Consider the following 26257-nt stretch of genomic DNA (forward strand, 5'->3'; position numbering starts at 1 on the left):
CCCTGGTTCTAACTGGTCCCTGGTTCTGACTGGTTCCTGGTTCTAACTGGTTCCTGGCTCTAACTAGTTCTGACTGGTTCCTGGTTCTGACTGGTTCTGGGCTGTAATGGAGAAGCAGGCTCTGCCGGCCTCCTCGTGCTCCGTGGTTCTCCTGGAGGAGACCAGGAAGGGCCCCCACCCCCTCTCGAATGGCGGCAGTTACCCCCCCGTGGCCTCTAATGGCGGCCTCGGCCCACTGACGGTGGGAACCGGGTCCAGTGGCGGCGTGGTGAGCGGAGCTTGTGCTGGACCGGACAAGAAGGGGGTCGTGGTCACGGGGGCGGGGCCAGGATATCCTGAACGGGAGACCTGGACCCGGCAGATGGACTTCATCATGTCCTGCGTGGGCTTCGCCGTCGGACTTGGAAACGTGTGGAGGTTCCCGTACCTGTGCTACAAGAACGGAGGAGGTGAGGCTGACACACCTGGGGCTGGGGGCGGGGCACGTACAGGCTGGGGGCGGGGCACATACAGACTGGGGGCGGGGCACATACAGACTGAGGGCGGGGCACATACAGTCTGGTCCAGTCTGGGTCACATGGATAAATCATGCAGTGTGTGTTTGTTCCACCACCAGAAGTCGTATTTGATCACAATTTCCCAGAATTCTTAGAGCGTGTGGAAGAGGGGGAGTGGGTGGAGCTTGCTTGAACGGGGCGTGGCCTGTACGTGGGAGGGGCTTTTACATTGAAACTAGACACATCTGTATCAGTGATGTAATGCAGTCCAGGTGTTAACATACATGAGAGCTCTCCTCTGATTGGCCGGTTGAAGCTTCGATTTACGTTACATTTGATTCAGTTCAAGTACATTGAGTTAATTGACTCTTGTAACTCTGTCTCTTGTAGTTTTGTCTCTTGTAGTTTTGTCTCTTGTAGCTCTGACTCTTGTAGCTCTGTCTCTTGTAACTCTGACTCTTGTAGTTTTGTCTCTTGTAGTTTTGACTCTTGTAGCTTTGTCTCATGTAGCTCTGACTCTTGTAGTTCTGTCTCTTGTAGCTCTGACTCTTGTAGCTCTGACTCTTGTAGTTTTGACCTTGTTTTTGTCTCTTGTACTTGTCTCATGACTCTGACCTTGTAGTTTTGTCTCTTGTAGTTTTGACTCTTGTAGCTTTGTCTCATGTAGCTCTGACTCTTGTAGCTCGACTCTTTGCCTGTCTCTTGTAGCTCTGTCTCTTGTAGCTCTGACTCTTGTAGCTCTGACTCTTGTAGTTTTGACTCTTGTAGTTTTGTCTCTTGTAGCTTTGTCTCATGTAGCTCTGACTCTTGTAGTTTTGTCTCTTGTAGTTTTGACTCTTGTAGCTTTGTCTCATGTAGCTCTGACTCTTGTAGTTTTGTCTCTTGTAGTTTTGACTCTTGTAGCTCTGAGTCTTGTAGTTTTGACTCTTGTAACTCTGTCTCATGTAGCTCTGACTCTTGTAGCTCTGTCTCTTGTAGCTCTGTCTCTTGTAACTGTCTCTTGTAACTCTGACTCTTGTAGTTTTGTCTCTTGTAGCTTTGTCTCTTGTAGCTCTGACTCTTGTAGCTCTGTCTCTTGTAGCTCTGACTCTTGTAGTTTTGACTCTTGTAGCTCTGTCTCTTGTAGCTCTGACTCTTGTAGTTTTGTCTCTTGTAGTTTTGACTCTTGTAGCTCTGAGTCTTGTAGTTTTGACTCTTGTAACTCTGTCTCATGTAGCTCTGACTCTTGTAGCTCTGTCTCTTGTAGTTTTGACTCTTGTAACTCTGTCTCATGTAGCTCTGACTCTTGTAGCTTTTTCTCTTGTAGCTCTGTCTCTTGTAGTTTTGACTCTTGTAACTGACTCTTGTAGTTTTGACTCTTGTAGCTCTGACTCTTGTAGCTCTGTCTCTTGTAACTCTGTCTCTTGTAGTTTTGACTCTTGTAACTCTGTCTCTTGTAGCTCTGTCTCTTGTAGCTCTGACTCTTGTAGCTCTGTCTCTTGTAACTCTGTCTCTTGTTTTGACTCTTGTAACTCTGTCTCTTGTAGCTCTGTCTCTTGTAGTTTTGACTCTTGTAGCTCTGACTCTTGTAGCTCTGTCTCTTGTAACTCTGTCTCTTGTAGCTCTGTCTCTTGTAACTCTGTCTCTTGTAGTTTTGACTCTTGTAACTCTGTCTCTTGTAACACTGTCTCTTGAGCTCGTTCTATTAGTTTTTGATCTGTAGCTTTGTCTCTTGACTCTGTCTCTTGTACTGTCTCTTTAATCCATGACTCTTGAGTTTTCTCTTATTTGCTCCACTTGTTCTACCTCGTCTTTAACTGTACCTTGTCCAGTTTCTACTGAAGGAGTTTTATGTCTTTTATCACTCGTCGGTTGGTTCTTTTCTTTGGAAAGACCTTCATCGTCCAGTTAAAAATAAACCCACCGTGTCTCAGAGCAGAGTCAAAGGTTAATAAAGGAGCTTTTACAGGTTTATGTCTTTCAGCAGGTCGATCATTGTTGTCAGTCACACGACGTCTGACATGTTGCAGCTCGACATTGGTCCATGATTTCTTATCTAAATAGTGTCTGAAGTGTTTCTGTTATTGGGCCCAGACGACTCAACACTCATAATGTCAAAATATTAGGAACAGGTGCCAGTTCAGTAGTTGAGAATGAAAACCCAGGTGGAGTTGTTAGAAACTAAAGCAGGACCAGACCCTTCTCTGGTGTACCTAATGAAGTGGCCATGTATGTGGGTTTTCACACTGATAAATGAGTGAAGGTCATCGGAGCTCGTTTGAGGCAGATTAGGACCAGTTTCATGTTCTCTGACGGCGTCTCATCAAACTTGATTCATTCAGGAGGAACTCTCTGATATTCGTCCAGCATCATGTTGGTGTCATGTTCGTACAGTGTGTGGCCAGTATATTAGGTACACTAGACGTACTGATGCACAGTGGGCAGAGTGTAGTTCATACAGTTCATACAGTGCAGATGTAACGTACCTAATAATGTGGCCGGTGCATGTGTTTGGTTCAGAGTTTTGTCCACAACTGTCACAGCTGAGACTTTTATTGGAAAAGTTGCAGTTTATGTCTTCAGTGTAGAATTCTTCTGTGGTCGGCAACTTTTTGTTTTTCTTTTAAAAGAGGTCCTTTAACATCCAAACTAGACGTCCTCTGTCAACCTATTATATATTAATACCTTTTTCACCATAAAAGACTCCATCATTTAAAAGGACTTCAGCCTGAACTCTACATATTAAATGTTATTATAATATCATGACTGTTGGTTTTTAACCTTAAAGGACGAGATGTTTACAACATTCATTCAACAAAAAACAATCAAATAATTTACACAAAATCCATCTCAATGAATATTTGCCTTTAATTACACACACATTACACATTATCCTCCATGAACAGTGACACACACTGGAAACGGGAGGAGGAGGAGGATCAGGGAGGAGGAGGAGGAGGAGGAGGAGGAGGTTGGTCTTCTTCTGTTCCTGTGTCCAAATGGAGACAAACTGCTGAGAGAAAGAAAAGAAAGAAAAGAAACATTTGTTTCACCTGAAAAGGTCTCGTTCACACAGTCTGAAAGAAAAGGTCTGGATGTTCTCAGAGAGGAGGAGGAGGAGCCAACACTTGATGAGGTCGGGGGTCAGAGGTCAGACATGGATAAAGTCTGTGCTGATTGGCTGCCAAGAGTGACATCATCATCTGTCGCTCCACGTGGACCAGAGATTAAAGATCCTGTAATCTGATAATCTGCTTCCTCCTCCTCCTCCTCCTCCTCCTCCTCCTCCTCCTCCTATTTGCTGTGTTTATATCTATGATGTATAATGAATATGAGCTGGAGGTTGTCTGTGTTCAGGTGTCTCCTCTCAGTTAATTATTGTCCTTTGTCTGTTAATAATCTGCTTTCTTTTGTAATGATCTGATCTCGACCGGTTGGAGGCGGAGTCACTGACCTCAGGCCTCAGGTCAGGATGCTACGTTAGCTTAGCTTAGCACTTGGCAGGACTCAGATGAGTTCAGTCTTTATGTGTCTGTGACTGAACAGAGGTGGTGATGCTAATGAGAGTAACAGGGTTGCCATGGTAACCACGATATAGCACACAGGCTGCTGATTGGTCAGAACTAGAACAGTCATCAAAATTACCTGGTTAACGTTAATTAATCATCATCCCCATGATTAATGTGATTAATGAAGCATCTGCAGCAGAATGACTGTGAACGTGTCTCAGTTTGTCCAAGTAGCGTTAGCGTTAGCACCAGCTGATCCGGTAGTGACAGGCAGCAGAACCAACCCATAAAGATGGAAGACGCTAAACAGCAGGTTGGTCCTCTCCATGGGACATTTGAGGACAAAGAAACCAAGAGGGACCAGTGGAGACACATAAAGTATCATCACACTCTGCAGGAAGGAGTTTTCTTTCCAGCTTCAAACACACATGAACCAAGCCAAGCATACGTTAGTCGGGGATTCTGCTAGCACTTGGGCTAACGCGGCTAACAGCTGGAGACAAACCAAGACAAACCAAGACAAAGACAAGCTGCCAATGCTGCTGCTAATATGTGTCCACTCCTGCAGCCACTGTTCACTGGGAGACACTGTTCTCAATAAGAAGCGTCAGCTCTCCTCTGGTTGGACAATGTCCACAAGTTAGTTTGTCTCCGTAGCAACAGGGACACATTCATGAGGACACATGGTGGACAAAGAAAGACACAAACAGTTGTTGAGTTGTGTTGAATGGACACGTTCAGTGCAGATATGTTCTCTTCTTCCTGGAGTTTGTTTGATCATCAACAATGAAACGAATCAATAGAGATTAAACATGAAGGAGATTTAATCTGATTAATCTGAATTAATCCACATCAACCTGAGATTAATCTGAGTAAGATTTTAATTTTAACTCAATAAAAATGCCACCTACTAAACCAGTAGAATAGATCACATTTATAGATAGTAAATCAATGAATGAATAGACAGTTCAGATTCAATTAAAAGTCAAACTGAAGAGGCAGGTTCTGAGTTTTTGAAAATATCACCAGAGTGTGTAGGAGTTCAGTTGGTTCCAGTCGACTGTGATGAGGCCGTAGTAACTCTGTAATCCCATCAACACCGAGTTAGCCACGAGCTAACAGCATTACACCACTTAGCCCTGAGAGACTGTGTGTGTGTGTGTGTGTGTGTGTGTGTGTGTGTGTGTGTGTGTGTGTGTGTGTGTGTGTGTGCGCGGAGGGATTTTCATTGAGCTGCTGTCATGGCCGCCCTTCCCCCTCCATCTCTCTGTAGTCGTGACTCACCAGCAGCTCCGTCTGTTTTCATGCCAGGCTACGCTAAGCTAACTCCTCAGAACCCTATGTGTGTGTTAGCAGCATGCTAACGCTAACTGGTGTGTCATCACCAGACAGCTGTGTGTGTCAGGGACGTGTGGCTGGGTCATAAAATAAAGTACCTTCGTCTGTTGTTCTGAGCTCTGGATGAACTGCCACCGTCTCACTAACGGGGTTAAACTCTGACTCTTATATGATGTTAGTTACCTGGATAACACCTGAGACATGACACCTGAATCAGAACCTGTCAGGATGAACTCCATCTCACAGAAGACAAGTAGGGACATGTTGTCTTCATCATGCAAACCAGCGTCCTCACGACGTGTTCTGATTGGCAGCTGCATTATCAATCAGCTCCGTTGCTATGGTTACCTGCAGGTTAATAAGCTCAGAGCCTTGACCTCTTGGATCAGCACAGGTCTGACAGCCAATTAGAACGCAGGAATTTAAAGAAACACGTTGAGTAAAGAGGCGGAGACATAGAAACAACAAACTAGGAGGCTAGGAGGAGCTACTGTTAGCTGGGAGGCTAGGAGGAGCTACTGCTAGTGGAGGTAGAAGTACTGTTAGCTGACAGAGGAGCACGCCTAGGAGGCTAGGAGAGCTACTGTTAGCTGGGAGGCTAGGAGGAGCTACTGCTAGCTGGGAGGCTAGGAGGAGCTACTGTTAGCTGGAGCTAGGAGAGCACTGTAGTGGAGGCTAGGAGGAGCTACTGCTAGCTAGGAGGCTAGGAGGAGCTACTGTTAGCTGGGAGGCTAGGAGGTACTATTAGCTGGCAAACTAGGACATGCTAGAGTTAGCTGGGAGGCTAGGAGGAGCTACTGCTAGCTAGGAGGAGCTACTGCTAGCTAGGAGGCTAGGGAAAGCTACTGTTAGCTGGGAGGCTAGGAGGAGCTACTGCTAGCTAGGAGGCTAGGAGGAGCTACTGTTAGCTAGGAGGCTAGGAAGAGCTACTGTTAGCTGGGAGGCTAGGAGGTACTATTAGCTGGCAAGCTAGGACATGCTAGAGTTAGCTGGGAGGCTAGGAGGAGCTACTGCAAGCTAGGAGGAGCTACTGCTAGCTAGGAGGCTAGGGAAAGCTACTGTTAGCTGGGAGGCTAGGAAGAGCTACTGCTAGCTGGGAGGCTAGGAGGAGCTACTGTTAACTGGGAGGCTAGGAGGAGCTATTAGCTGGGAAGCTAGGACATGCTAGAGTTAGCTGGGAGGCTAGGAGGAGCTACTGTTAGCTGGGAGGCTAGGAGGTACTATTAGCTGGGAAGCTAGGACATGCTAGAGTTAGCTGGGAGGCTAGGAGGAGCTTTATAAAAATAAAGACTAAACAAAATCATAGTGGAGAAGATGATGGATTTAAAAAGATGAGTTTATCATGAATGAATGAATGAATGAATGAATCAGAGTCAGTTCCAGTCTCTCTCTGGTTGCGGTTGGTTTGAGTTTTATTTGATCGTCCTCCTGTATTAGCTCCACTGAGTTTTCCTTAAATAATTCATTGACAGACATCGTTGCTTCATGGATGTTTATTCAGATTTATTTGTGTTTGTCCTCCACTAATGACTAGAAGGAGAAATCTCCTTCTGAAAGCTGAAGTTTGATGTTTTAAGTTCCTCTTCTTCGTTGGTTTAAAGACTGCACAGTTGTCAGATGTCCCATTGTCTCTGACCATGTCCTTGTGTCTCTGATGGTGTCATATTTTGTCCTGTTTTGTCGTCCAGGTGTCTTCCTGATCCCGTACCTGCTGATCGTGTTCGTTGGAGGAATCCCCATCTTCTTCCTGGAGATCGCGCTGGGTCAGTTCATGAAGGCCGGCAGCATCAACGTCTGGAACATCGCTCCCCTCTTCAAAGGTGACCACACCTCCTTCATCCTCACCAGGACTCATCTGCTCCCAGAGAAACCTCAGAATAATCCGCTCATCTCCCACTGAGGGAAGTTTTTAATGTTTGTGTCCATCTCATAATTTAAACGTCAGTTTTGCTTCAGTGAATCAAAGTTAAAAAGCGAAGAAACGCCTCATAAGATAAATGTGAGGTAAAGTCCTCTCTTTATATATATTAGGGCAGTCCATTTATATATGTTCATTCATTCATTCATTCCTCTGGACATGAAGGAGAAGTACAGTCAGGAAACATCAGAGAAGTTTCTAACGTTGCTTTTTTTAAAAATATTTCAAAACCTCAAAATATTATCAGATTGTTACGGAGTCAGACTCAGATAAAAGTGTTAAATGGTGATGAGTTAATGTTATTTCATGTGTTCACATGAACCTTAAAGGATGTTCCTCAGGGTTTGAACCAATCAGCTGCTTGGTCCAGGTCCAGGTCTCTGCTCATTGGACCAGTCCAGTGTCTACGAGCTCATTACTGCCTCATTACCGCCTCTACAGGCTCATTACTGCCTCATTACTGCCTCTACAGACTCATTACTGCCTCTACAGACTCATTACTGCCTCTACAGGCTCATTACTGACTCATTACTGCCTCTACAGACTCATTACTGCCTCTACAGGCTCATTACCGCCTCATTACTGCCTCTACAGGCTCATTACTGCCTCTACAGGCTCATTACTGCCTCTACAGGCTCAGCTATTTACTACCACCATGATGGATGGATGGATGGATGGATGGATGGATGGATGGATGGATGGATGGAGTCTCCACCCCTCCTTTGTTATTTCCTCCGTCCTGTCACATGACTGTATTGCCAGAGCTCCACACCCACAGTCAACACAGCGTCATTCAGGTTAAAGTTGGACTTCATCCTCTAGAGAACACGAGGAACTCTCATTAAATCAAAAACTCCGTGTGTCAGCGTTTAGTTTTTACAACAGTTCCTCCAAACATTTTGCTGAAACATCCAGGAATGTTTCCAGAAGGTTCCAGACCTGAGGCCACAGCCTTCAGGGTCAACTCTTCATCAATGATGGTGAACTATAAATGCATCAGATCAGATCAGATAAGGTTTTACTTGTCACATGCAGTTCTACATAGTACAGTGCACAATGAAACGAGTTGTTGTACCTGCAGCATTAGTAAAAATAAAAAGTAGTACAATAGAAACAGTGATGCATCACTCTCAACTTGAAGTTAAAGGGGGCAGCTTGTATATTTTAAAGCAGCTGTGTGAATGAAGTGCAGTGATGCAGTGAAACTGGAGTCCAGTCCAGAGGACAGCTGGTCTCCAGGGGACGTCCCAGGCCCTGGTTGCCTAGGTAACCACAACAGAAAAATGCCCAGTGTGTGGATCTTGGTGTAGGAACTAAAACAGTCAGTCAGTGGGATGAGTCGCTCCCATTGGCTGATTTTAGTTCAGCTTGGCCCCGCCCACTTCAGAATTCATGGTGCATCTGTTGTCCAGAGTTACAACTAAAACAGTGAAATTCATCGTTTATATTTTCATCAAGAAAAGAGCTCAACATAAAGAGGCAGTAGGAGAAAAACAAGAACAAACAAAACAAGTATTTACAAAAGATTAGCTCATAATGAGGCAAACGGCTGCAGGACATGTGGTCATAGAGGGCCATTACATGTGGGCTCCTTTAAGAAAAGAGGGGAATTATCAGTTATCTGAGGGGCCACGTACTGTGAACCTTTAATGTTTCAAGCAGCTCAGCTACAACGACACTAAAATCCAACATGAGACATTTCAGAGAACAGAGCTGAAATAACCTTTGACCTTCTGCTGATGGAGGGAACGAGGTCTGAAGGAGTTAACGTGTCGCCTCCTCTGCAGGTCTCGGCTACGCCTCCATGGTGATCGTGTTCTTCTGTAACACCTATTACATCATGGTGCTGGCCTGGGGCTTCTACTACCTGATCAAGTCCTTTAGCTCCACCCTCCCGTGGTCCTCCTGCAACAACGAATGGAACACGCCCAGCTGCATCGAGAGCTTCCACCACCAGGACTGTAGCAACGCCAGCGCGGCCAACGCCACCGTCAGCGGCGTCAACATGACCTGCTCAGAGCTGGCCAACGCCCAGTCGCCCATCATCGAGTTCTGGGAGTGAGTCCTGCTGCTTCTGGTCTTTGGGGGTCGGTTGGTCCGGACTAACCTCAACAGTAAAAACTAAGGAACTATTTCCACAGAGAAGCTGCAGCGTCTCTGAACTTCATTAACAGACAGGTTTCTGGAGCTGCAGTTCCTCTAACGGCCACTAGTCTTTAATCTTCGCAGTTTTTCTGAATGATAATTCCTGCTGATGTGACAGCTTTATCATTATTATTGTTATTATTAATTAATATTGAAATACGTCAGAGATTGAACAAACTGTTATTAAAATGATAATCCTCCTCTCAGATGTTTTCTTTTATATATTATATATATATATATGTATATGTATGTATGTATGTGTATATATGTATGTATATATATATATATATATATATATGTGTATATGTGTATATATATATTTATATATATATATATATATATATATATATATATATATATATATATATATATATATATATATATATATATGTGTGTATACATATATATATATATATATGTGTGTATATATATATATATATATATATATATATATATATATATATATAGTAAGGACCGCCCACCAGGTCAACATGAACGTTTCTACACAGATAAAGACGTTGTGTCCTCTATGAAGCTGAATGTCCGTTGACTTCTCTGACTTTCTGCAGGAACAAGGTGCTGAACATCTCGTCCGGCCTGGAGGAAACTGGACAGATAAACTGGGAGCTCATGTTGTGTCTGATGGCCGTCTGGGTTCTGGTTTACTTCTGCGTCTGGAAGGGAGTTAAATCCACGGGGAAGGTAAAACACTCACAGCGTCACTATTATTTATCAGCCTTTACACCAAAGATTTAATGGAGATTAATCTCCATTAAATCTCATACATATCGGTTCCTGATTGAGGTCAACCTGAGGGTGTGGCCTCTGCAGAGGACAGTTAATTACAGTTAATTACAACAAAATGTCACATTCTTCTTTCTTTCCACAGAAATTTAGTTTGTCTCTGTTTGTGTTTCAATTCAAATCCAACAGTTTAACTCCTCAGCATTAACGAAAACCGACCGGTCTAAAACTAAAAACCACTTTAAACCAAATATAAACCACTTTAAACCAAATATAAACCACTTTACACCAAATATAAACCAGTTTAAACCAAATATAAACCAGTTTAAACCAAACATAAACCAGGTTAAACTAAATATAAACCATTAACATTAACACTTAAACTAACATTTAAAGATAATCTGGGATAAAGTTTCTGTTTTCTTGTGGCGTCAAAGTGAAACCAGAATCAGGAAATGAGAGGAAAGAGAAATATCAATGAATATATTATTCTCAATGGAACCAGAGATCTTTGCATTCTCTCACTTTTCTCTTTGAACTGAATTAAAACCTGAATGTTTAGATTTAATTACAGATTCAGACGGGTCCTAACGTCCCATGAAGTCTGACTTTATTAAACTTCTCTCAGTGCAGAATAAAAGCGTCTTCCATTCAAACCTCTTTGGTCTAACTAACTCTTAATGGATAGCTTAATGTATTACTGTTCATATTGTTAGTAGCACCATGATATATTCTGTTGAATGTGAATGTTTCTTTTTGTTCGGGGATGTGCTCTGTAAAGGTGAAGCTGCTGCTGTGACAATAAATTCAGATTCTGATTCTGTTCCTTTAACCGTGCAACCTTCAAATGACAGCAGTGATTCAGTGTGAGAGCCTTTCATTGGCTCCTAGGCGGTCACATGGCCAGCTCAGCGTTGCTATGACAACCCCGGAGGAGGCGGCCATGAGGTGGCAGCCTGTGATTGGCTGTGCAGTGGGAGGTTGGCTCGACTGCAGTGGGACGTGACTGCAGAGAAACCTCATAACTCCAGTCAGAGCCCACGGGACGCAAAGCATGAACCAGCGATAGAAACCGGATAGAAACCGGATAGAAACCGGATAGAAACCAGATAGAAACCAGACGTTTAAACTAGATATAAATTAGATATAAAACCGGATAGAAACCAGATAGAAATCAGACAGAAACCGAAAAGAAAAGATAGATAGAAACCACATTTAAACCAGATATTTAAAAAAACTGAATAAAACAAAGATATAAATTAATCAGAATCAGAATAAGAAAAAACTTTGTTTGTCCATGAGGGGCAATTATTAGGACGAGGTACATAAAAAATAAAGAGCAAGAGAATGAGACCACAAAAGATAGATTAGATGTGAAACCAGATAGAAGCTAGATGAAAACAGTATTTAAACGTGACATTTAAACCAGATGGGAAAAAATGATAGAAACCACATATTTAAACTAGATATGAAGTAGATATAAAACCAGATAGAAACAGGATTTAAAAAAGGGAAAAAGTTAGACGTAAATTAGATATGAAACCAGATAGAAACTGGACAAAAACTGGATTTAAACGAGATATTTATAACTAGTTTCTATCCAGTTCGTATCTGGTCTCTATCTAGTCGAGACAAATAAAACAAATAGAAACGATATATAACCTAGATTTAAACCAGACTGAAATCAGATGTAATCCAGAACCAATCAGTATCTTCCTCAGATAAACTCTGGAAAGATAAAACAGACCAGAACCTCAAACAGAACCTTTTAACCACCAACTTTCACCTGATCCATGACAAAGTAAGAGTTAAAACTAACAAACAAACCTAAACTGGAATCAACTCAGGAAATAAATACATTAACCTGTCAGAGTCTCTCCATCTGGTTCTAAATCTGGATCATGTCTCCATGTGGTCCTGGTTCTGGTCCAGTGGTAGGTAGAGATCCATCAGAGACAGCAGCTGATACAATATTGTACTGACCACATGGTGGCGCTGCAGCTGATTTACACTCAGACTGAGACCAGATCTCCAGTTCTGACTGAGGACGAATTAACGGAGACACATTTTAATTAAGACCAGGTACATGGACCAGGTGAGACCAGGTAGATGGACCAGGTAGATGGACCAGGTGAGACCAGGTAGATGGACCAGGTGGGACCAGGTAGATGGACCAGGTAGATGGACCAGGTGAGACCAGGTAGATGGACCAGGTAGATGGACCAGGTGGGACCAGGTAGATGGACCAGGTAGATGGACCAGGTGAGACCAGGTGGGACCAGGTGGGACCAGGTGAAGTGTAGAGGCGGTTGGTGAGCTCATGGCGTCAGTAGAAGGTTCGCTCGTCTGTAGAACCAGTGTTTTTGTGTCTCCGGTTGAATCCAGCAGCGTTCACACGACTCTCAGTAACAACACAAACAGTTTGTGTTGTTGGACGTCAGCAGGAGGAGAGAGGGAGTCCATTCATAGAAAACCTCCTCACACGGGGGGGGGTCCAGCTCATCTCAGTCCAGGGGCCACGTTCAGACCAGTAACACGACCCAATAATAACCTGTAAGTAACGACAGCTCCACATGTTTCCATTACACTTAGAACAAAGAGGTGAGAAGAATGTTTAGATTTAACAAAAGGTCCTTAAAATAATGAAATGTCTTAATAATAATCAGGAATCTGGACTCATGTCTGTCAGCTGGTTAGACCTGGGTCTGGTTAGACCTGGTCCTGGGTCTGGTTAGTCCTGGATCTGGTCAGACCTGGTCCTGGTTAGACCTGGTCCTGGTGTGGTTAGTCCTGGATCTGGTTAGACCTGGTCCTGGTCCTGTTTGTGTAGCCTGCTCTAAGAACCAGGACCAGATGAATCCTGTGCTGGATCTGTTGTCAGGACTGTGACAGATTCATGTGTTTTAAAGCGTTTCCATCTTTCTACATGTTGGATCATTTAAATCATCCTGCATCTAAATATTATAAATATAGTCGCTTCATTGGTTTCAGTCGTATAAACTTTATTTATACAGCACTTTAAACAAAGACAACATTCCCAGACAACATGACTGGTCAGAGAGCAACACAATGACAATGTTCTGAACTGAAATGCTGAATTTAGATTTTTTATTTTATTTCAAATGATCTTGTGTGGTACTTTTTGTGCATTTCGTCTAGTGTTGGTTCAAAGTCCCACCTCTTTGAATCAGATGTGTTTCCCACATTCATGGTGAAAGAGATGAAATTTTATTTTGTAAGCAACATTTTCAGCTTTGAGCTGGAGTACAGAGAGCAAAGGTCACGAGAAATAACACTCCATCACTAATACAGTTACCGTTTACACTGGAACACTCCCCCCTCCCGGTTTCTGGGTCTTTCTCTAGTTTCCAATGTTCTCTTTTTACTGTCCAGCTCCAGATTTCTTGTTTCTGTCTGAATGTTGAGTTCTGTCCGTTACTGCAGGTGTGAATTGTTCTGAAGAAATGTCCGATTTACTCCATGTTACCCGGCTGCTGTAGAGGCTGTGCCGTCTCTGAGTCCTGTAACACATGTTGTTATTGGCACCACATCAACGACTTCATATTCATTCTGGACTAAATAAGCAGGAGATCTCAACACTGACATGATGCCTCAAACGCTCAAACGTCCTGGAGCTTCACTCCTGGGGTGTTCAGCTCCAGATCTAAACCAGATTTAAACCGGATCTAAACCTTATCTAAACCAGATCTAAACCAGTCTAAACCAGATCCAAACCGGATCTAAACCAGATCTAAACCAGATCTAAACCAGATCTAAACCAGTCTAAACCAGATCCAAACCGGATCTAAACCAGATCTAAACCGGATCTAAACCAGATCTAAACCGGATCTAAACCAGATCTAAATCAGATCTAAATCAGATTTAAATCGGATCTAAACCAGATCTAAACTATTCTAAATCAGATCTAAACCAGTCTAAACCAGATTTAAACCAGATTTAAACTAGATCTAAACCAAATCTATACCAGATCTAAACCAGTCTTAACTAGATTTAAACTGGATCTAAACTAGTCTAAACCAGTCTAAACCAGATCTATATCAGATCTAAATCAGATCTAAGCCAGTCTAAACCAGATTTAAACCTGATCTAAACCAGATTTAAACCTGATCTAAACCAGATCTAAACCAGTCTAAACTAGGCCCGAAGCTCAAACAGAGTCATTACAACAGAACTGAAGTGTCTTGAACAGCGTGAACTCAGAGGGTTTTTATCTCAGGCTGAATCCAGCAGCGTTCACACGACTCTCAGTAACAACACAAACAGTTTGTGTTGTTGGACGTCAGCAGGAGTCGGAGACAGAGACAGAGTCGGAGACAAAGTCGGAGACAGAGTCAGAGACGGAGACGGAGACAGAGTCAGAGACGGAGACAGAGTCCATCCCTAGAAATCCTCCACTCTGATTCACTCTCACCTCTTGCTCATGCTCTAAGAATAAAAAGAATTATTTCAGATATTAATGATTAGTTGCTTTTCTTGAACGCCTCAGGGTCTCTGCTGTCTTCATTATGTCTTTGTGTTGTCTTTGTGTTGTCTTCATGCTGTCTTCATGCTGTCTTCGTGTTGTCTTCGTGTTGTCTTTGTGTTGTCTTCGTGTTGTCTTCATGTTGTCTTCATGCTGTCTTTGTGTTGTCTTCGTGTTGTCTTTGTGTTGTCTTCGTGTTGTCTTCATGCTGTCTTTGTGTTGTCTTCATGCTGTCTTTTTGTTGTCTTCATGCTGTCTTTTTGTTGTCTTCATGTTGTCTTCATGTTGTCTTCATGCTGTCTTTGTGTTGTCTTCATGCTGTCTTCATGCTGTCTTTGTGTTGTCTTCATGCTGTCTTTGTGTTGTCTTCGTGTTGTCTTCGTGTTGTCTTCATGCTGTCTTTGTGTTGTCTTCATGCTGTCTTTTTGTTGTCTTCGTGTTGTCTTCATGCTGTCTTCATGCTGTCTAAATGCTGTCTTTGTGTTGTCTTCGTGTCCCCGACCATGTCCACCTTCCCTTAGGAATCTAGTGGTAATAATCTCAGACTTCATGGAGGTGGTTCCTCAGGGGTCCGTGTAAGTTTGGTCGTTGGATTTTCCGTTCAGAAGAGGATATTAAAAAATTAAAAATGAGTCGTTATTTGATTTTCATTTTAAAATTCAAAAATTAAAATTAAAATCCAAAGCATTTTCGTTACCAGGGTCAGGAAGGACGACCAGACCTTTAAAATCCCGTTGATTTTCATTTTCTGTCTCTAAAAACAAAAAATAAAATTGTTAATTTTTTAATATCCTCTTCTGAACAGAAAATCCAATGACCAAACATACACGGACCCACAGGATCCCTGGTTTTAATTATTACTAGTTATTAGTGACCAGTGAAGTTTATTAAGACAACAACAACCATGGACCAAGAACCCAGGGTCCAGGTCCATGGTTCATGGTCCATGGTTCATGGTTCATGGTTCAGGGTCCAGGTTCAGAAATGAACTGAAACCTCTGAGGTCTTTGAGTTGTGTCGTCTCAGAACCAGCAACACAATGAGCTGCTGAGGATCAGTTTGGTGTCATCAGTAAAATGTTAACACATGGATTCGAACCAACGACCCTCAGACTTCCAGACCACGTTCTACCTGATAGACCTCACGTTCTCTGAAGATGTTCCTCTACGTTAACACAACAGATCAAACACTGGTTCATGTCTCCGTCCATGAAGCTCATTACGTCCTGAGGTTGGACAGAAGATGGTCGGAGGTCATGTGACCTGGCATGTGTCTTTACCGGATCCAGACTTCTATTGTATGATTGTGTGTTTTATTTTTACTAATTCTGGACTCATGTGTAGACCGTGTTGTGTTGTTTGTGTGTTTGTGTTGATTGTGTTGATTGTGTGTTTGTTTTGACTGTGTTGATTGTGTTGTGTTGACTGTGTTGTTTGTGTTGATTGTGTTGTGTTGTTTGTGTTGTTTGTGTTGATTGTGTTGATTGTGTTGTGTTGTTAGTGTTGTTTGTGTTGTTAGTGTTGATTGTGTTGTGTTGTTAGTGTTGACTGTGTTGATTTTGTTGATTGTGTTGATTGTGTTGTGTTGTTTGTGTTGATTTTGTTGATTGTGTTGACTGTGTTGATTGTGTTGTGTTGATTGTGTTGTGTTGTTAGTGTTGTTTGTGTTGATTTTGTTGATTGTGTTGTGTTGATTGTGTTGACTGTGTTGATTGTGTTGTTAGTGTTGTTTGTGTTGATTGTGTTGTGTTGACTGTGTTGATTGTGTTGTGTTGTTAGTGTTGTTAGTGTTGTTTGTGTTGATTGTGTTGTGTTGACTGTGTTGATTGTGTTGTGTTGTTAGTGTTGTTTGTGTTGATTTTGTTGTTTGTGTTGATTTTGTTGATTGTGTTGATTGTGTTGTGTTGTTTGTGTTGATTTTGTTGATTGTGTTGATTGTGTTGTGTTGACTGTGTTGATTGTGTTGTGTTGATTTTGTTGATTGTGTTGATTGTGTTGTGTTGACTGTGTTGATTGTGTTGTGTTGTTAGTGTTGTTTGTGTTGATTTTGTTGATTGTGTTGACTGTGTTGATTGTGTTGTGTTGATTGTGTTGTGTTGTTAGTGTTGTTTGTGTTGATTTTGTTGATTGTGTTGTGTTGATTGTGTTGACTGTGTTGATTGTGTTGTTAGTGTTGTTTGTGTTGATTGTGTTGTGTTGACTGTGTTGATTGTGTTGTGTTGTTAGTGTTGTTAGTGTTGTTTGTGTTGATTGTGTTGTGTTGACTGTGTTGATTGTGTTGTGTTGTTAGTGTTGTTTGTGTTGATTTTGTTGTTTGTGTTGATTTTGTTGATTGTGTTGATTGTGTTGTGTTGTTTGTGTTGATTTTGTTGATTGTGTTGATTGTGTTGTGTTGACTGTGTTGATTGTGTTGTGTTGATTTTGTTGATTGTGTTGATTGTGTTGTGTTGACTGTGTTGATTGTGTTGTGTTGTTAGTGTTGTTTGTGTTGATTTTGTTGATTGTGTTGACTGTGTTGATTGTGTTGTGTTGATTGTGTTGTGTTGTTAGTGTTGTTAGTGTTGTTTGTGTTGATTTTGTTGATTGTGTTGTGTTGACTGTGTTGATTGTGTTGTTAGTGTTGTTTGTGTTGATTGTGTTGTGTTGACTGTGTTGATTGTGTTGTGTTGTTAGTGTTGTTAGTGTTGTTTGTGTTGATTGTGTTGTGTTGACTGTGTTGATTGTGTTGTGTTGTTAGTGTTGTTTGTGTTGATTTTGTTGTTTGTGTTGATTTTGTTGATTGTGTTGATTGTGTTGTGTTGTTTGTGTTGATTTTGTTGATTGTGTTGACTGTGTTGATTGTGTTGTGTTGACTGTGTTGATTGTGTTGTGTTGATTGTGTTGTGTTGTTTGTGTTGTTAGTGTTGATTGTGTTGACTGTGCAGTAGACCCCTCGGCCCAGCGACATGAATAAAGACGCTTTGCCTTTGAGTTGTGTGTTTTCTAGTGTTTTGTGACGTGAGTTGTGTGTTTCACGGAGACGTGTGTGTGTTTCAGATTGTGTACTTCACGGCCACCTTCCCCTACGTGGTCCTCATCATCCTGCTGGTCCGAGGAGTCACTCTCCCTGGAGCCTACGACGGCATCATGTACTACATCAAACCGGACTGGTCCAAACTGCAGGAGGCTCAGGTCAGTTTGAGCTTCATGGCAGATCTGAAGCTGAGTCCCTGCTGGTCTCATGACCCCCTGACCTCTGACCCCCTGACCTCTGACCCCCTAAACCTCCAAACCTCTGACCCCCTAAACCTCTGACCCCCTAATCTCTGACCTCTAACCCTCTAACCCTCTAAACCTCTAAACCTCTGACCCTCTAAACCTCTGACCCTCTAAACCTCTGACCCCCTGACCTCTGACCCTATGACCCCCTGACCTCTAACCCTCTAAACCTCTGACCCTCTAAACCTCTGACCCCCTGACCTCTGACCCTATGACCCCCTGACCTCTGACCCTCTAAACCTCTGACCCCCTGACCTCTGACCCCCTGACCTCTGACCCTCTAAACCTCTGACCCTCTAAACCTCTGACCCCCTGACCTCTGACCCTATGACCCCCTGACCTCTGACCCTCTAAACCTCTGACCCCCTAATCTCTGACCTCTAACCCTCTAACCCTCTAAACCTCTAAACCTCTGACCCTCTAAACCTCTGACCCTCTAAACCTCTGACCCCCTGACCTCTGACCCTCTGACCCCCTGACCTCTGACCCTCTAAACCTCTGACCCTCTAAACCTCTGACCCTCTGACCTCTGACCCTCTGACCTCTGACCCTCTAAACCTCTGACCCTCTAAACCTCTGACCCTCTGACCCTCTAAACCTCTAACCCTCTAAACCTCTGACCCTCTGACCTCTGACCCTGCAGGTCTGGATCGACGCCGGCACACAGATCTTCTTCTCCTACGCTATCGGCCTCGGCGCTCTGACGGCTCTGGGCAGCTACAACCGCTTCAACAACGACTGCTACAAGTAGGACAGTTTGACCTGGTTTGGCCTGGGTGGGCCTGGTTGGACCTGGTTTGGCCTGGTTTAGCCCGGTTGGGCCTGGTTGAGCCTGGTTTGGCCTGGTTGGACCTGGCTTGGCCTGGTTTGGCCTGGTTGGACCTGGTTGGACTTGGTTTAGCCTGGTTTGGCCTGGTTGGACCTGGCTTGGCCTGGCTTGGCCGGGTTTGGTCTGGTTTGACCTGGTTTGGCCTGGTTGGACCTGGGTTGGCCTGGCTTAGCCTGGTTTGTCCTGGTCGGGCCTGGTTGGACCTGGTTTGGCTTGGCTTGACCTGGTTGAGCCTGGTTGAGCCTGGTTTGGCCTGGCTGGACCTGGTTTGGCTTGGCTTGGCCTGGTTGGGCCTGGTTTGGCCTGGTTGGACCTGACTTGGCCTGGCTTGGCCGGGTTTGGCCTGGTTGGACCAGGTTTGGCCTGGTTGGACCTGGTTTGACCTGGCTTGGCCTGACTTGGCCTGGCTTAGCCTGGTTTGTCCTGGTTGGACCTGGGTTGGCCTGGCTTGGCCTGATTTGGCCTGGCTTAGCCTGGTTTGTCCTGGTCGGGCCTGGTTGGACCTGGTTTGGCTTGGCTTGACCTGGTTGAGCCTGGTTGAGCCTGGTTTGGCCTGGCTGGACCTGGTTTGGCTTGGCTTGGCCTGGTTGGGCCTGGTTTGGCCTGGTTGGACCTGACTTGGCCTGGCTTGGCCGGGTTTGGCCTGGTTGGACCAGGTTTGGCCTGGTTGGACCTGGTTTGACCTGGCTTGGCCTGACTTGGCCTGGCTTAGCCTGGTTTGTCCTGGTTGGGCCTGGTTGGACCTGGCTTGGCCTGGCTTGGCCGGGTTTGGTCTGGTTTGGCCTGGTTGAGCCTGGTTGGATGGAGCTGACCTCCATGATGCTCCTGTAGGTAGTAGTTAGAGTAGTTAGAGTAGTTAGTGCAGTAGTTAGAGTAGTTAGAGTAGAGTAGTAGCTGTGGTAGGGGAGTAGGGGAGTAGCTTTCTCCTCTAGTCGTATCTAAATGGTCGTCAGTTGTTTTAGGTTCAGGTTCATAAGCACCTGAGCTCTTATTTTGACGTCTTGGCAGTGCTTTTATTTTGAAGGTACCCTGGTTGCTGGGGTTTACGTCAGGTGAGCCAGGTCCAGGGGGGTTTTGCTGATCGAACCACGTATAAACCACCTCAGAGCTTTGATTCGATTTGAAGTATTTTGTCCTGAGACAAACAGCCACTCCGGTCCCTGAGACGTGGTTCAGACCTATGTCCTCTGTCCCCTCCTGCAGAGACGCCTTCGTCCTGGCTCTCATCAACAGTGGAACCAGCTTCTTCGCCGGCTTCGTGGTGTTTTCCATCCTGGGCTTCATGGCAGCGGAGCAGGGAGTCGACATCTCACAAGTCGCTGAATCAGGTAAATGAGCAGCTTGGTTCAGGATCTGTTCTCCAAGCAGAACCCGTGGAACCTGACAGAGCTGGTCCCTGCTCAGACCCACAGGTTTTAGTTAAACCACAAGAAGAAGAAGAAACTTATTGTCAGGAGAGAAAACTCATTTATTGACGTGTGACCATGTTGAGCTGTGACAGATCATCGTCAGCGTGTGAACCAATCAGGATCCAGGCTGTGGTGGCAGCTGAGCTGTAACTTTGTGAGTATTAATAGTCGCGCTGCACATGGCGCTTATATTTAGTTTGTCCACAGAAGGTTGTAGAGACGCTCACATGGTCCATGTCCTCATCCTGTCCACTCCTGCAACGTGCAACTGAAACGGAACGTTTTACACATCAGACGGAGGAGGAGGAGGAGGAGGAGGAGGAGGAGGAGGAGGGTGGGGTGGGGTGTGGGAGGTGGGGGGAGGAGGAGGAGGAGGAGGAGGAGGGTGGGGTGTGGGAGGTGGGGGAGGAGGATTCTATTTTAACACCTTGAATTTTACACATTAACTCTCTATAGGAACCAGGAACCATATGTGGTAACGTGGTTCCTGGTTCCTCTCAGTGAGGTTTAGTGTCATGTGGTTTTCATTGAGCCAATCAGAGAAGATCCAGGAAACGTTGTCAGGTCTAATCAGGGTCTTGTTGTCTAATGATCATGTTGACGTGTCAGTGAGTAAAGGGTTCAAATAGAATCTGTGTGGGAACATGAAGTTTTCATGTGACTCACGGTAGAAACAACAAAAACACAAAAACACAGATCCAGTTAAAGCATTAGTGTGTGTGTGTGTGTGTGTGTGTGTGTGTGTGTGTGTGTGTGTGTGTGTGTGTGTGTGTGTGTGTGTGTGTGTGTGTGTGTGTAGGATTATTTAACCACGACCTTTCACCTCCCGACATGTGACCCGTCTCTATTTCCTGCGGCTCAGCTCTGAAACTCAAACCAAAATAACCGGCGTACAGTGAACGCACCTCAACGTGTCCACATGGTGACACAACTGTAAACACATCAGGGGGCGGAGCTGGCCTCAGCTGATTGGATGACACACCTGTCAATCAAGACAGAGCTCAGTGCAAATAAAATGACACGAAGAACACAATGGAACCAACACTTTCATACGTTATTATTTTAAAATGCTACGTTGTTCTTTATACTTTTATTTCACATAATATTTCATAAAAGACCATAATAAAGACAGTAAATACAAGAATGAACTCTTCACCTTTTCCATTGTCTGATATCTCGTACAGTCTGATTGGGTTGGAGGGTTTGGGGGTTTGGGGGGTTTGGGGGTTAGGAGCTGATTGAAGCTGTCAATAAAGAAAAACGTTAAAAGTTTAAAAAAAAAAATTTTTAGTTGTTTTTTTAAAAAACAAAACACTTCTTATAGATGTCTTGACCTGGAAGACTGAGAAATAAATGAGACGAAGTGAAGATGAAGTGATGAAGTGCGTCCTGTCCAGGTCTCAGCTGGTGACGTGTGTCTTTGTGTTGCCAACGCAACAACCAGTGATTAAAATGTATTAAACTGTGAATACATGGGAACAATAAACAGATAAACGTTGTCTTTTGTGTTCTGGAACCTTTCGGTCAGAGATCGCGTCCAGCCACTGACCCTCTGCTACTTGTGTGTAAAGCTGTGTAATGAAGTCCAGCGCTGCACTAGTCCACTAGTCCACCGCGTCGGGCCTCTAACGTGTGTTTGGTTCCTCCAGGTCCTGGTCTGGCCTTCATCGCGTACCCGAAGGCGGTGAGTCTGATGCCGGTGGCTCCGGTCTGGGCGGCGCTCTTCTTCTTCATGCTGCTGCTGCTCGGTCTCGACAGTCAGGTGAGTCAGGTTCGAGTAGATGAACACATGAATGATTACATGAACCAGGATCCTCATGTGTTCTAATAATAAATGTGAGCGTCATCAGCGTACGTGGAGGACGTGGAGGATGTTTAATGACTTTATTCCTGTTCTCTGACACGTTAAACTCATGACAATATTAAATGTTAAAGGACTTTTTCAATCATTTAAAGATTTACATTCAAACCCTACGTGGTTTTATTTACTCCTTTGGTCCATTTAGTCCAACTTGTTTTAGTTCCACCAACTTATTTGACTTGTTGTGTGTATAAAATATAACTATAATCTCATATAACTACTGACCAAGCAGCAGCAGGTTGTCTCCGCGCTGAGCTGCAGTTATTGCTCCTCTACATGAACAGTATGAATCCTCTTCTAATCCATGATATGACACAGAAGAAGACAGACCCACAGCGTCCTCTACACTGAGGTTGTGCGTTGTTTTGTGCGTGTAGATTAACAGTGGGCCTGTCGTTGTGTGTTTCTACGTCCAGTTTGTCGGGGTGGAGGGTTTCGTGACTGGAATCCTGGATCTGTTTCCTGGGAAGTACTACCACCGCTACAGAAGGGAGATCTCTGTGGCGATCTGCTGTCTACTCTGCTTCATCATTGACATCTCCATGGTGACACAGGTGTCTGTTTATCTCTTACTCTCATTAATTAGCTCATTAATTATCATGGTCTAAAGCTCGTCTAAAGCTGTCTTTGTCCCTGTAGGGGGGGATGTACGTCTTCCAGCTGTTTGACTACTACTCAGCCAGTGGAATGACTCTGTTGTGGCAAGCGTTCTGGGAATGTATCGTAGTGTCCTGGGTCTACGGTGAGTACTACTACACAAAGTACTGTGGCAACGTACTCGTTTGTCTGGGTGTGTGTTAGCTGATGTCATGTGAGAGTATGACAAATGTCAAAGAACTGTGTCATGAAGACACATCATAGTGTCATACCATAAAATCCATTATAATGTAATGTGATGAAATACGTTTTAATGTAATGTGATAAAATACGTTTTAATGTAATATGTACATGTACCAGTGTGTTCATGTACCAGTGTGTTCATGTACCAGTGTACTGTGTGTACAGTGTGTACATGTACAGTGTGTGGGAGACGGTATGGGGCGCGGCTACTGTCACAGGATAGTGTGTCATAAAGTGCGTCATGTGACGGTGGAGTTCCAGTGCAGGCTAGTGTTTCATAGAAAGGTCACAGTTAGTCACAGTACGACTATAAGGAACAGAGTGAGGAAAAAAACTCACTGTGGTACAACTACACAGCTCACACTGGAACATGTCCCCACAATACACAACTTAATGTATAACATGTCCCACAATACACAACTTAATGCATAACATGTCCCAGAATATGTCACAAAAACATATACATGGTATATTCAATTCAAATTCAATTCAGTTTTATTTCTATATCAGTATATATTAGTACATGATGGTATATATCAGTATATATTAGTATATATCAGTATCAATATATAGTAGTATATAGTAGTGTATATCAGTATATATCAGTATATATTAGTATATATCAGTATATATTACTGTATATCAGTATGTATTAGTATATATTAGTGTATATCAGTATATATTTTAATATATATTAGTATATATCAGTATATATTAGTATATATCAGTATCAATATATAGTAGTATATAGTAGTGTATATCAGTATATATCAGTATATATCAGTATATATTAATATATATCAGTATATATTAGTGTATATCAGTATATATTAGTATATATTAATATATATCAGTATATATTAGTGTATATCAGTATATATTAGTATATATTAATATATATCAGTATATATTACTGTATATCAGTATATATCAGTATATATTAATATATATCAGTATATATTAGTGTATATCAGTATGTATTAATATATATTAGTATATATTAGTATATATCAGTGATGGTATATGATCGGGGTCGTAGGTGCGGACCGGTTCATGGATGACGTAGCCCGGATGATCGGGTACCGGCCGTTCCCCTGGATGAAGTGGTGCTGGTCCTTCATAACGCCGTGTGTCTGCATGGTAAGAATTAACCCCCCCACCACCACCCGTCTCATGTCAGACTAGGGGTCAGTAAACGCATCTCCACCCTCCTGACGTCCTCAGGGCATCTTCCTCTTCCACCTGGTCAACTACAAGCCTCTGACCTACAACAACGAGTACGTGTACCCGTGGTGGGGGGAGGTGATCGGATGGTGCCTGGCTCTGTCCTCCATGCTCTGCATTCCTGTCAGCGTCCTCTACAAACTCTTCAGAGCCAAGGGAACCTTCAGAGAGGTCAGAACCACAGCCAGGAACACAAACATGTTAGCGTCCTCCAGAGGTTCCTACATGACATAAAAATGACTCAAACATCCTGAAACATTTTGAAGTTTGGAAGCCACAGATAATCCACAGAGAGTCAGACAGATTGAAGCTGGTGTGTAATATTGGCCTGTTTAGTCTAATATTTCTGGTTCTGTCTGGAGTCCTGGTGGGAACAAAATGTTCCGTTATTTATTGTGGTAATTTAGCCGTAGTTCTGCTTTAACGAATATTAATATTTATGTCAAATAAACCTAGAAAACCAGTTGTTAATTGGAGGACCCATTTCATTTTGACCACATACTGTCAGTATTTTAAAGTGCGGTGTGTTTTACATTGACGTCCTACCTGTTGCAGCGCTGGGCCCACCTGACCACGCCGGTGTGGGGGGCCCATCATCTGGAGTACATGGCCCCCGACGTCAAGTCCCTGAGTTCACTGTCACCAGGCACCGACGACAACAAGGTCATCATCTTCGAGAGCGTCATGTAGGCCGGACACATCTCCCCCTCCACCCCGTCCTCCTCCACCCTACACAACAGCCCCCGTCTCCAACCTCCAACCTCCAACCTCCCTCCAGGACGAGTTCCTCCAGGTTTAATAGAATCAGGATACGACCTGAACGGGGGGAGGAGGACGGCTCAGACGCTGCCATCACTTTACGAACTCTCCCAGTGTGAACGGTTCCTAACAGACAGAGTTGTAGACACAAAGCTCCCGTTACCGAGCAGCCGGTGGGCCCTGAACGCACCACCGCACCCCCTGGTTCTGAGCCACCAGCTGGACCCAGGACAGACGGGACGGCCCTGAACGCACCACCACACCTCCTGGTTCTGAGCCACCAGCTGGACCCAGGACAGACGGGACGGCCCTGAACGCACCACCACACCTCCTGGTTCTGAGCCACCAGCTGGACCCGGGACGGACGGGACAGTCCCGACGACCCACAATAAATTCTAAATGAATGAATCATTTCATCAGTCACTCTGCACCTTTTAACAGCTTCATCTGACTGATTAACTAATTAATTTATTAACCAATTAACTGATTGACTGATCTGAGAACACAAACATAAATTGGGACTGAAACCAAACGGGATCCGACCTTTGACCCCCTCCTGTCCTTCATGTGACCTCCTGACCTCCTGGTTCTGTGTCCTGGATCGACTCACGTGCCAAACGGATGGAGGGACCAGGACTCCAGAGCGCCGGCCGTCCTCCCTCCAAACATCACGTCCTCCTCCTGGACCGTCGCCCTTCTGCTATAGAACCGGGAGAAGACGGTTTGAAAGACGCTGCCGCCTTTCTGAACGTTTCCAAGAACCCAGACGGTCCGTTCAGCTCAACTTCTTAGTGCCAATAACATGTTAGAAGGCGACTCATCGGTCCCCCTGGTGGACGGATGAGAGCCGGAGGACTCAGCGCTGCCTTACGTCCTAATGTCTTAACTCTAGAACCCGACCGGCCGAACCCGGAGCCCTGACCCCGTCCTGTGTACGGCTCCACTTCCTGTCCCACCAATCAGCAGTCTGAGGGGGCGTGTCTACGACTCTGTCTCCTAGCAACCACTCTCCATCTGTTAGAATGTAAGAGAAACTAAACGTACACACATTTGCACATTGTTGTAAGATAGTGTTGAATAATCACGTTTTGTTTTACATATTGTAAAATGAATCCGAGATATTTTCTGAAGGATTTTATTTTGTTGATAACATATGACAGATACACATATGCAGATAAATAAATATACATGTGTATTATATATATTATATTATTATCTCTGTCCTCTATATTTGATGCCGAATGTATTTGCCGCTGCTTGTTCACGTTGAGCTGACGAACACGAGGAACTTGTCGCCTGCTGCCATCAGGTGGCGCTCCAGGCTACCTCACTACTCCCCATTCAGACTTTCAAAATAAACTCCTTCTAGCTTCTTACGCTAATGTTTAGCTGCTAGCAGGTTGCTTTGTGGTTTTATTCTGAGCGGCTGACGTGAACAAGCAGCGAGGCCCTGAACGCACCACGA

The 26257-nt window shown here is 44.0% G+C and overlaps 1 protein-coding gene across 1 annotated transcript; it reads left to right on the forward strand.

The window, feature by feature from the left end:
• On the forward strand, window positions 1–25999 carry slc6a8 (solute carrier family 6 member 8). The gene is made up of 13 exons (XM_047586376.1): window positions 1–449; window positions 7012–7143; window positions 9029–9299; window positions 9956–10088; window positions 17649–17783; window positions 18514–18617; window positions 19903–20027; window positions 21758–21870; window positions 22386–22523; window positions 22609–22711; window positions 23849–23949; window positions 24034–24204; window positions 24589–25999. The coding sequence occupies exons 1-13, from the start codon at window positions 107–109 to the stop codon at window positions 24721–24723; spliced, it is 2004 nt and encodes a 667-aa protein (XP_047442332.1). The 5' UTR covers window positions 1–106; the 3' UTR covers window positions 24724–25999.
• The last annotated feature ends 258 nt before the right edge of the window (window positions 26000–26257 follow it).

This window comes from Mugil cephalus, chromosome 1 (genome assembly GCF_022458985.1).
Source record: "Mugil cephalus isolate CIBA_MC_2020 chromosome 1, CIBA_Mcephalus_1.1, whole genome shotgun sequence".
NCBI lineage: Eukaryota > Metazoa > Chordata > Actinopteri > Mugiliformes > Mugilidae > Mugil > Mugil cephalus.